The sequence below is a fragment of the Sminthopsis crassicaudata genome, chromosome 4, assembly GCF_048593235.1.
Source record: "Sminthopsis crassicaudata isolate SCR6 chromosome 4, ASM4859323v1, whole genome shotgun sequence".
In the NCBI taxonomy this organism is placed as follows: Eukaryota; Metazoa; Chordata; class Mammalia; order Dasyuromorphia; family Dasyuridae; genus Sminthopsis; species Sminthopsis crassicaudata.
Window position 1 is genome coordinate 264,776,992 of NC_133620.1, and position 12,291 is coordinate 264,789,282.

The 12,291-nt window shown below is 34.8% G+C and overlaps 1 protein-coding gene across 1 annotated transcript in view; it reads left to right on the forward strand.

Moving 5' to 3' along the window:
* PKHD1 (PKHD1 ciliary IPT domain containing fibrocystin/polyductin) overlaps positions 1 to 12,291 on the forward strand; it is a 645,163-nt gene that overhangs the window by 316,342 nt on the left and 316,530 nt on the right. The window contains 1 exon segment of the mRNA XM_074264713.1: positions 11,260 to 11,398. Within this exon segment, the coding sequence (XP_074120814.1) occupies positions 11,260 to 11,398 (139 nt within the window).

The window sequence follows — 12,291 nt, forward strand, 5'->3', positions numbered from 1 at the left end:
ACTCATTTCCCAGTGTTCCTTTTCTGGATGTAGCTGATTCTGTCCATCATTGATCAATTGGAATTGGATTAGCTCTTCTCTATGTTGAAGATATCCACTTCCATCAGAATACATCCTCGTACAGTATCATTGTTGAAGTGTATAATGATCTTCTGGTTCTGCTCGTTTCACTTAGCATCAGTTGATGTAAGTCTCTCCAAGCCTCTCTGTTGGTCATTTCTTACAGAACAATAATATTCCATAACATTCATATACCATAATTTACCCAACCATTCTCCAATTGATGGACATCCATTCATCTTCCAGCTTCTAGCCACTATAAAAAGGGCCGCCACAAACATTTTGGCACATACAGGTCCCTTTCCCTTCTTTAGTATTTCCTTGGGGTATAAGCACAGTAGTAGTATGGCTGGGTCAAAGGGTATGCACATTTTGATAACTTTTTGGGCATAATTCCAGATTGCTCTCCAGAAGGGTTGGATTCTTTCACAACTCCACCAACAATGCATCAGTGTCCCAGTTTTCCCACAGCCCCTCCAACATTCATCGTTATTTGTTTCTGTCATCTTAGCCAATCTGACAGGTGTGTAATGATATCTCAGAGTTGTCTTAATTTGCATTTCTCTGATCAATAGTGATTTGGAACACTCTTTCATATGAGTGGAAATAGTTTTAATTTCATCATCTGAAAATTGTCTGTTCATATCCTTTGACCATTTATCAATTGGAGAATGGCTTGATTTCTTATAAATTAAAGTCAATTCTCTGTATATTTTGGAGATGAGGCCTTTATCAGAACCTTTAACTGTAAAAATGTTTTCCCAATTTGTTACTTCCCTTCTAATCTTGTTTGCATTAGTTTTGTTTGTGCAGAAACTTTTTAATTTGGTGTAATCAAAATTTTCTATTTTGTGATCAATAATGGTCTCTAGTTCTCCCTTGGACACAAACTCCTTCCTCCTCCACAAGTCTGAGAGGTAAACCATCCCATGTTCCTCCAATTTATTTATGATTTCGTTCTTTATGCCTAAATCTTGGACCCATTTTGATCTAATCTTAGTATGTGGTGTTAAATGTGGGTCCATGCCTAGTTTCTGCCATACTAATTTCCAGTTTTCCCAGCAGTTTTTGTCAAATAATGAATTCTTATCCCAAAATTTGGGATCTTTGGGTTTGTCAAACACTAGATTGCTATTTTTATTCACTATCTTGCCCTGTGAACCTAACCTATGCCACTGATCAACTAGTCTATTTCTTAGCCAATACCAAATGGTTTTGGTTACTGTTGCTTTATAATATAGTTCTAGATCAGGTACAGCTAGACCAACTTCACTTAATTTTTTTTTCATTACTTCCCTTGAAATTCTCGACCTTTTGTTGTTCCATATGAATTCTGTTATTATTTTTTCTAGGTTATTTAAATAGTTTCTTGGGAGTCTGATTGGTATAGCACTAAATAAATAGATTAGTTTAGGGAGTATTGTCATCTTAATTATATTCACTCGGCCTATCCAAGAGCACTGAATGTCTTTCCAATTATTTAAATCTGACTTTTTTTGTGGCAAGTGTTTTGTAATTTTGCTCATAAAATTCCTGACTCTCCTTTGGTAGATATATTCCCAAATATTTTATACTATCGATCGTTATTTTGAATGGAATTTCTCTTTGTATCTCTTGCTGTTGGATTGTGTTGGTAATGTATAAAAATGCTGAGGATTTATGTGGATTTATTTTGTATCCTGCAACTTTGCTAAAATTCTGAATTATTTCTAATAGCTTTTTAGCAGAGTCTTTGGGGTTCTCTAAGTATACCATCATGTCATCTGCGAAAAGTGATAATTTGATTTCCTAATTTCCTACTCTAATTCCTTGAATCTCTTTCTTGGCTCTTATTGCTTGAGGCTAGAGTTTCTAGTACTATATTAAAAAGTAAGGGTGATAGTGAGCAACCTTGTTTCACTCCTGATCTTATAGGGAAAGGTTCTAGTTTATCGCCATTACATATGATGTTTACTGAAGGTTTTAAATATATGCTCCTTATTATTTTAAGGAATAGTCCATTTATTCCTATACTCTCAAGCGTTTTTAGTAGGAATGGATGTTGGATTTTATCAAATGCTTTTTCTGCATCTATTGAGATGGTTTTTATTAATTTGATTATTAATATGGTCAATTATACTAATAGTTTTCCTAATATTAAACCAGCCCTGCATTCCTGGTATAAATCCCACTTGGTCATAGTGTATTATCCTGGAGATGATTTTCTGAAGTTTATTTGCTAATATCTTATTTAAAATTTTAGCATCAATATTCATTAAGGAAATTGGCCTATAGTTTTCTTTCTCAGTTTTTGATCTACCTGGTTTAGGTATCAGTACCATGTCTGTGTCATAGAAGGAATTTGATAGGACTCCTTCAATCCCTATTTTTTCAAGTAGTTTACATAGCATTGGAGTTAGTTGTTCTTTAAATGTTTGGTAGAATTCACATGTAAATCCATCTGGTCCTGGGGACTTTTTCTTAGGAAGTTGGTTAATAGCTTGGTCTATTTCTTTTTCTGAGATGGGACTATTTAGACTACTTACTTCTTCCTCTATTAATCTGGGCAAGCTATATTTTTGAAGGTTTTCTTCCATTTCATTTAAGTTATTGAATTTATCGGCATAAAGTTGAGCAAAGTAGCTCCTAACTATTGTAAAAGTTTCCTCTTCATTAGTGGTGAGTTCACCCTTTTCATTTTCAAGACTAACAATTTGCTTTTTCTCTTTCCTATTTTTAATCAGGTTTACTAAGGGTTTGTCTATTTTGTTGGTTTTTTCATAGAACCAACTCTTAGTTTTATCAATTAATTCAATAGTTTTTTTACTTTCAATTTTATTAATCTCACCTTTTATTTTTTGAATTTCAAGTTTTGTGTTTGTCTGGGGTTTTTTAAATTTGTTCCTTTTCTTTTTTTTTATATTTTAATAATTTTTTATTATATATATATATTTTTTATAATATTATCCCTTGTATTCATTTTTCCAAATTATCCCTCCCCTCCCTCTATTCCCTCCCCCCCATGACAGGCAATCCCATACATTTTACATGTGGTACAATATAACCTATTTACAATACATGTGTGTAAATAACATTTTCTTGTTGCACAATAAGCATTAGATTCCGAAGGTACATGTAACCTGGGCAGAAAGTTATTAGTGCTAACAATTTACATTCACTTCCCAGTGTTTCTTCTCTGGGTGTAGCTACCTCTGTCCATCATTGATCAACTGGAAGTGAGTTGGCTCTTCTTTATGTTGAAGATTTCCACTACCATCAGAATATATCCTCATACAGTATTGTTGTTGAAGAGTACAGTGATCTTCTGGTTCTGCTCATTTCACTCAGCAACAGTTGATTTAAGTCTCTCCAGGCCTCTCTGTATTCCTCCTGCTGGTCATTTCTTACAGAGCAATAATATTCCATAACCTTTATATGCCATAATTTAACCAACCATTCTCCAAATGATGGACATCCATTCATCTTCCAGTTTCTAGCTACAACAAAAAGAGCTGCCACAAACATTTTGGCACATATATGTCTCTTTCCGCTCTTTAGTATTTCTTTGGGATATAAGCCCAGTAGTAGCACTACTGGGTCAAAGGGTATGCACAGTTTGACAACTTTTTGGGCATAGTTCCAAATTGTTCTCCAGAATGGCTGGATTCTTTTACAACTCCACCAACAATGTATCATTGTCCCAGTTTCCCCACATCCCCTCCAACATTCATCATTATTTGTTCCTGTCATCTTAGCCAATCTGACAGGTGTGTAGTGGTATCTCAGAGTTGTCTTAATTTGCATTTCTCTGATCAGTAGTTATTTGGAACACTCTTTCATGTGAGTGGATATAGTTTCAATTTCTTCATCTGAGAATTGTCTGTTCATATCCTTTGACCATTTATCAATTGGAGAATGGTTCAGTTTCTTATAAATTAGGGTCAGTTCTCTATATATTTTGGAAATGAGACCTTTGCCAGAACCTTTGCTTTTAAAAATATTTTCCCAATTTGTTACTTCCCTTCTAATCTTGTTTGCATTAGTATTATTTGTACAGAAACTTTTTAGTTTGATGTAATCAAAATCTTCTATTTTGTGATCAATAATGATCTCTAGTTCTCCTCTGGTCATAAATTCCTTCCTCCTCCACAAGTCTGAGAGGTAGACTATCCTCTGTTCCTCTAATCTATTTATGATCTCCCTCTTTATGCCTAAATCATGGACCCATTTTGATCTTATCTTGGTATATGGTGTTAAGTGTGGATCCATATCTAATTTCTGCCATATTAATTTCCAGTTTTCCCAACAGTTTTTTCCAAATAATGAATTTTTATCCCTAATGTTGGTATCTTTGGGTTTGTCAAAGATTAGATTGCTATAGATGTGCCCTTTTTTGTCCTTTGTATCTAATCTGTTCCACTGATCTACCGGTCTATTTCTTAGCCAATACCAAATGGTTTTGGTGACTGGTGCTATATAATATAGCTTTAGATCAGGTACACTTAGACCACCTTCCTCTGAGTTTTTTTTCATTAGTTCCCTTGCAATTATTAACCTTTTATTCTTCCATATGAATTTTGTTGTTATTTTTTTCTAGGTCATTGAAATAGTTTCTTGGGAGTTTGATTGGTATAGCACTAAATAAATAGATTAGTTTGGGGAGTATTGTCATCTTTATTATATTCGCTCGGCCTATCCAAGAGCACTGAATGTCTTTCCAATTATTTAAGTCTGACTTTATTTTTGTCGCAAGTGTTTTATAATTTTTCTCATATAATTCCTGACTTTTCTTTGGTAGATGGATTCCCAAATACTTTATACTCTCAACATTTGTTTGGAATGGAATTTCTCTTTGTATCTCTTGCTGTTGCATTTTGTTGGTGATATATAGGAATACTGAGGATTTATGTGGATTTATTTTGTATCCTGCCACTTTGCTGAAATTTTGAATTATTTCTAGTAGCTTTTTAGCAGAGTCTTTGGGGTTCTCTAAGTATACCATCATGTCATCTGCGAAAAGTGATAATTTGATTTCCTAATTTCCTACTCTAATTCCTTGAATCTCTTTCTCGGCTCTTATGGCCGAGGCTAGCCTTTCTAGTACTATATTGAATAGTAATGGTGATAGTGGGCAACCTTGTTTCACTCCTGATCTTACTGGGAAAGGTTGTAATTTATTTCTATTGCATATTATGCTTACTGACGGTCTTAAATATATGCTCCTGATTATTCTAAGGAATAGTCCATTTATTCCTATACTCTCAAGAGTTTTTAGTAGGAATGGATGTTGGATTTTGTCAAATGCTTTTTCTGCATCTATTGAGATGATCATATGGTTCTTATTAATTTGATTATTAATATGGTCAATTATATTAATAGTTTTCCTAATATTAAACCAGCCCTGCATTACTGGAATAAATCCTACTTGATCATAGTGTATTATCCTGGAGATGATTTTCTGAAGTCTTTTTGCTAATATCTTATTTAAGATTTTAGCATCAATATTCATTAAGGAAATTGGTCTATAGTTTTCTTTCTCAGTTTTTGATCTACCTGGTTTAGGTATCAGTACCATGTCTGTGTCATAAAAGGAGTTTGGTAGGACTCCTTCATCCCCTATTTTTTCAAATAGTTTACATAGCATTGGAGTTAGTTGTTCTTTAAATGTTTGGTAGAATTCACATGTAAATCCATCTGGTCCTGGGGACTTCTTAGGAAGCTGGTTAATAGCTTGGTCTATTTCTTTTTCTAAGATGGGACTATTTAGACTACTTACTTCTTCCTCTATTAATCTGGGCAAGCTATATTTTTGAAGGTTTTCTTCCATTTCATTTAAGTTATTGAATTTATCGGCATAAAGTTGAGCAAAGTAGCTCCTAACTATTGTAAAAATTTCCTTTTCATTTTCAAGATTAACAATTTGCTTTTTCTCTTTCCTTTTTTTAATCAGGTTTACTAAGGGTTTGTCTATTTTGTTGGTTTTTGCATAGAACCAACTCTTAGTTTTATTAATTAATTCAATAGTTTTTTTTTTTTACTTTCAATTTTATTAATCTCACCTTTTATTTTTTGAATTTCAAGTTTTGTGTTTGTCTGGGGGTTTTAATTTGTTCCTTTTCTAGCAATTTTAGTTGTACGCCCAATTCGTTGGCCCTCTCTTTCTCTATTTTATGCAAGTAGGCCTGTAGAGATATAAAACTTCCCCTTATTACTGCTTTGGCTGTATCCCACACATTTGGGTATGATGTCTCATTATTGTCATTTTCTTGGGTGAAGTTATTAATGATGTCTATGATTTGCTGTTTTACCCAATCATTCTTTAGTATAAGATTATTTAGTTTCCAATTATTCTTTGGTCTATTTTCCCCTGGCTTTTTATTAAATGTAATTTTGATTGCATTGTTGTCTGAAAAGGATGCATTTACTATTTCTGCCTTACTACATTTGATTTTGAGGTTTTTATGCCCTAGTATATGATCAATTTTTGTATAGGTTCCATGAACTGCTAAGAAGAAAGTATATTCCTTTCTGTCTCCATTTAGCTTTTGCTAAAGATCTATCATATCAAACTTTTCTAGTATTCTATTTACCTCTTTGATTTCTTTCTTATTTATTTTGTGGTTTGATTTATCTAATTCTGAGAGTGCAAGGTTGAGATCTCCCACTATTATAGTTTTGCTATCTATTCCTCTTGCAGCTCTCTTAATTTCTCTTTTAAGAATTTAGATGCTGCACCACTTGGTGCATATATGTTTAATATTGATACTGCTTCATTATTGATGCTGCCCTTTAGCAGGATATAATGCCCTTCCTTATCTCTTTTAATTAGATCAATTTTTGTTTTTGTTTGATCTGAGATGAGGATGGCTACTCCAGCTTTTTTGGTTTTGCCTGAAGCATAATAGATTCTGCTCCACCCTTTTACTTTTAGTTTGAATGTCTCACCCTGTTTCAGGTGTGTTTCCTGTAAACAACATATAGTAGGATTCTGACTTTTAATCCAGTCTGATAACTGCTTCCTCTTTATGAGGCAGTTTGCCCCATTCACATTTATGGTTAGAAGGACTAATTCTATATTGCTTGCCATCCTATTAACCCCTGCTTATGCTTTTGTCCTTTCCTTCCCTCTTATCCCCCTACCCAGTATTAAACTGGTGAACACTACTTGATTTTCACAGCCCTCCCTTTTTAGGATCTCTTCCCCACCTTAAAGATCCTCCCCTTATTTTACCCCTTTTCCTCGAAATTTCTGTATTCCCTTCCCCTTAGCTTACTCCTTCCCTTTCACTTTTCAATGAAGTGGAAGAAGTTTCACCATAAATCGAATATGTCTATTGATACACACTATGTTCATCTCCCTCCTTTCTTTCTCTCAGATATAATAGGTTACCTTTGCCTCTTCATGAGATGTAGTACCACCACTTTACACTTTTTTATGATATAATTTCCTTTCCACCTCTAGTTTCTAAGACAAATTGTACATATGTTCTTTATATATTTTTTTGGCAGAAGTGTAGTTCTCAAGATTTCTTTTTACCTTTTTAGAAATCTCTTGAGTTCTGTATTTGAAGATCAAACCTTTTATGTAGGTCTGTTTTTTTCATCAAAAATAGATGGAATTCATTTATTTCGTTAAATGTCCATCTTCTTCCCTGGAAAACGATGCTCATTCTTGCTGGGTAAGTTATTCTTGGCTGCATACCAAGTTCCTTAGCCTTTTGGAATATCATGTTCCAGGCCCTGCGTTCTTTTAATGTGGACGCTGCTAGATCCTGGGTTATCCTTATTGTGGATCCTCCATATCTGAATTGTTTTTTTCTAGCAGCTTCCAGTATCTTTTCCTTTGTCTGATGGTTCTTGAACTTGGCCACTATGTTTCTTGGCGTTTTGATTTTAGGGTCCCTTTCAGTAGGTGATCGATGAATTTTTTCAATGTCTATTTTACCCTCTGTTTCAAGAACGTCTGGGCAGTTCTCTTTGATAATTTCCTCGAAAATGGTGTCCAAGCTCTTTTTTTCCTCCCATTTTTCAGGGAGTCCGATTATTCTCAAATTGTCTCTCCTGGATCTGTTTTCCAGGTCTGTTGTCTTTCTGATAAGGTACTTGACATTCTTTTCAATTGTTTCATTTCTCTGGTTTTGCTTGACTACCTCTTGGTTTCTCCTTGAGTCATTCATTTCTACTTGTTCCAGTCTAATTTTCAATGATGTATTTTCTTCACTCACTTTTTTTATATCTCTTTGTAATTGTCCAATTGAGTTTTTATCTTCTATGGAATTTTTTTCCATTTTTTCCATTTTATTTTTTAGAGAGCTGTTTTCTTTTTCCAGTTCACTAATCCAGTTTTCCTTGGAGTTGTTTACCTTTTCCAGCTCACTAATCTTGTTTCTCAATGATTTGATTTCTTTATCCACTCTGTCTTTGAATGCATGGGATGACTTCTCCAGGCTCTCTTGCCGAGCTTCCCTTTCCTTTTCCCATTTCTCTTCCAGCTCTCTTGTGAGAGCCTTTTTGATTTCCTCTAGGAGATTCTTTTGTATTGAGGAGCAGCTCATATCCCTCTTAGGGGATTCATCTGGGGACAGTCTGTTTTTAGTGTCCTCAGTGTTTGAAGTCTGCTCTCTCTCCATACAAAAGCTTTCAATGGTTAGAGCCCTTTTGAATTTTTTGTTCATTTTGTCAGAGTAGGAATCAAAGAAAACAAACTGACAAGAGAAACAATTGGTCTGTTTTGTGGGGGATGGGGCTGGATGGTATTAATGGGCTTCCTCTACAGACTGGGGTAGGGCAGCAGAGAGCCACTAACAGAACAGCAATGACTGTACTGAGTCTGCTCTCTGAGGCTCTGAGAACGCACTGAGTCAGTCCAGGTGAGGGTTGGGGGTGGCCGGATTCTGAGAGACGCTGGCTTTCTGGGGTTTTAATCTTCACCTCCAGTGTTTACACCCTCTCCACTGCTCCTGGCTTGCTGCCAAGACAGAGTATCCACACTGGGGAAAAAGTCTTTTCGCAGAAAATGTACCCCTCCCCCTCTGGTCTGAGCTGTGTGAGCTGCCTGTCTCGCTCTGGCTTGCCTGCCCTCAGTCTGGGCCCAGTCTGATTGACCCTCCCCCGAGCAAACACAGACCTTTTCTGGTGACTTTCAAGGATGTCTTCTCTTGGTGATTATTTGTGGATTTCTTTCTGGGTCAAGCTTTAAGTCTGAGGCTTGTCATGAAGTAAGTTCTGAGAGAAAACGAGGAGCTCAAGCAGCTGTCTGCCTCCACACCGCCATCTTGGCCAGAAGTCCAAAGTGGCCATTCTTACACCAACCATCTAAAATTGTAAGCATTCAATCATTAATACACTGAGCCTATAGAGAAAATATTACATTCTATGTACAAACATGTAAATTTATATCTGTGCAAAGTTATTTATATCTTACTCAGATATATCTGTGTTTTAGTGTACTAAATGAAATCTTGGTGGTTAGGTGGGTGGATTCAATTTTGTGGTTTAATATCCAGAGGAATAGTAACAGTAATAACTCGCTTATATAGCATATTCAGGTTTGAAAAACACTTTCCTTTTGTCCTATTTATGGAATAGGTGTAATTCTATTTCTCATTTTTCATATGAAGCTTAAGATATTGTAGAAGCATAATAATATGCTACTATTTAAAATGTATATAGTACTTTAGGTTTTGCAAAGCACTTTATAAATATTATCTCTTTGATCTGCCAACAAATTTGGAAGGGAGGTATCCTATTTTGTAGATGACGAAGCCAAAGTAGGCAGAGGTTAAGTGATTTGCCAGAATCACAAAGCTAGTAAAATATCTAAGGTTAGATTTGAATTCAAGTCTTCCTGACTGAAACTCCAGTATTCTATCCACAATGACACTTAACTGCGTAGGATCTTAGAAACTATCTAGTTTTCTCTTTCCCCAGTTTTATGGATCATCAGAATATATATATAATAAATTTAGAATTGGAAGGGATTTTAGAGGTCATTTAGTTTAATGCTCCCATTTTTCAGATAAGGAAACTGAGAATTAATTTGCTCAAGGTCACACTCCTGGGGTATCACTACTAAATATCAGAGGTAGAGTAGATGCTCATCTTCTAATTTCCAGGTCTTAAATTCATTTAAAAAAATTTCAGTAGCATTTTATTTTTTCCAAATACATGTAAAGATAGTTTTCAACATTTATTTTTCTCCTTCCCTCCCTTAACTCTCCCATCTTCAAGACAGCAAACAATCTGGTATAAGTTAAATATGTGTGATTCTTTTAAAAACATGTCCATATTTGTCATATTGTGCAAGAAAAATCAGACAAAAAGGGAAAAATCATAAGAAAGAAAACAAACAAACAAAAATCTAAAAGATTATGGTAGGATGACATTTTCTATTCCAAGTTTGCTTTGGATCCAATTTGCTTTGAATTGCTTTGAATTACCACATTGTTGAGAAAAGCCAAGTTCATTAAGAGTTGATCATCACATAATCTTATAAAACTCTAACACACCTCATCACTTATTTGTTTGTAGGATTTTTTAGGGATTTTTTTTAAGGTAATAAGTGTGGTGAGGTGACATGTTCAAAGTTTTTGAACTGGTAAAAGTATCATAGTTTATTATTCCAGATTTCCGAACTAATAATAACTTCCTTACATTTTCTCTTGGGTTCTTCAGTGCAGTGAAGTCCTTCCTGAGAACATTCCTAGGAATTTACCAGGCCACCAGGGTTAAAATTGCAAATGTTCCCAGTCAAAGGGCAGATAGAGGCTATACTTCCTATCTAGTCTTAGCTCACTTGAGAGTGAGAATAAAATATTAGACAAAATATCAACTTAATTTTATTTGATATTTAAAAATAAATAAACATTTATTTTGTCTTTACCTCATTCTCCCAACCTGATGAGGGGAAGAGTAAGCAGGAAAATAAAAGCCTTGTAATAAATATGCAGAGCCAAGCAAAACAAATTCCTGCATTGGCCAAAGGTCCAAAAATGTGCATTTCATTCTGAATAATTAATGCATTTTCTCTCTAGCAGATATGTAGTATTCTTCATTGATCATCTAGAATAGTGATTGGTAATGATGTTCATCAGGATTCTTAATATTTATTTTCCATATTTGTTGTTGTTAATGTACAAATTGTCTTTCTGGATCTGCTTATTTATCTCTGTATCAGTCTTTGGCTAGTTATTATATTTTCTTTTTCCTTTTTACCATCAGCAAGGTATCTCATGTATGTCAGCCGGATTAAAAACCCCTAAGAGACAGGAATTGTTGGTGTCCAAAACGACCTTTGTGAATTTTGATAGAAACAACTGTATTGCCATAAGAACCTGCTCAAGCTGTTATAAAGGACAAGGTAAGTTCTAAGAGTACAGTCAGGGGAGGAATCTAGACTGAAATGCACTAGGGTATTAAAAAGAGTAGGGCATTTTTTGGAGGCAATTAGGGTTAAGTGACTTGTCCAGGGTTATATAACTAGTAAGTGCCTGAAGTCTAGTATGAAATTAGGTCCTCCTGACTTTAGTACTGATTGCTTTATCTACTGAACCACCAATCTGTCTCTAATAATTCTTAATCATGGAAATACATTAACAGAGACATGAGTTGAAGTCCCAAGAAAGGAAAATCCTGCTAAACAATGTAGAGATGGAAGACTTATGAACCAATAACTTAGATCTTCTAGCCCACAATTCTAGTAATATTAATATTATTGGATAGAACTATTCAAATTCAGTATAACTTATTAGCCCCATCCCAATCTTATAAAACAAACAAATAAAAACCTAGGGAAACATAAATGTTATTTTAGCAAAGCAAAAAGTGAAAAGTGATAATCTGACCATTGTAGAAAAATCAACCAAGTAACTCAGTCAGAAGGAGTCAATTTTGGAGGAAAGTAATTTCTGCTCACTTAGGATTTGTAATGTGGAAGAAACTTGAGGCAAGATAGAGATTAGAGAGTTTTTAATATTTTATTTGAAAGGGAGAGATTTACTGGGACCAAATGGATCCATGGTTTGGTCCCAGGGCTGAAGGAGACTACTATTGTCTCCAAGAATCCAGCCAACAATGTGAGTTCTCAATGACATATATATGATATATCTATCTATCTATCTATCTATCTACATAGATATCTATATCTATATCTATATCTATATATATCTCAGATACTGGGGGTAGACACAGGCAAGGGTGGAGTTAGAGTGCTGAGAGCAGGAACGGGACTATGGATCTGATTCTGAGAGGGTG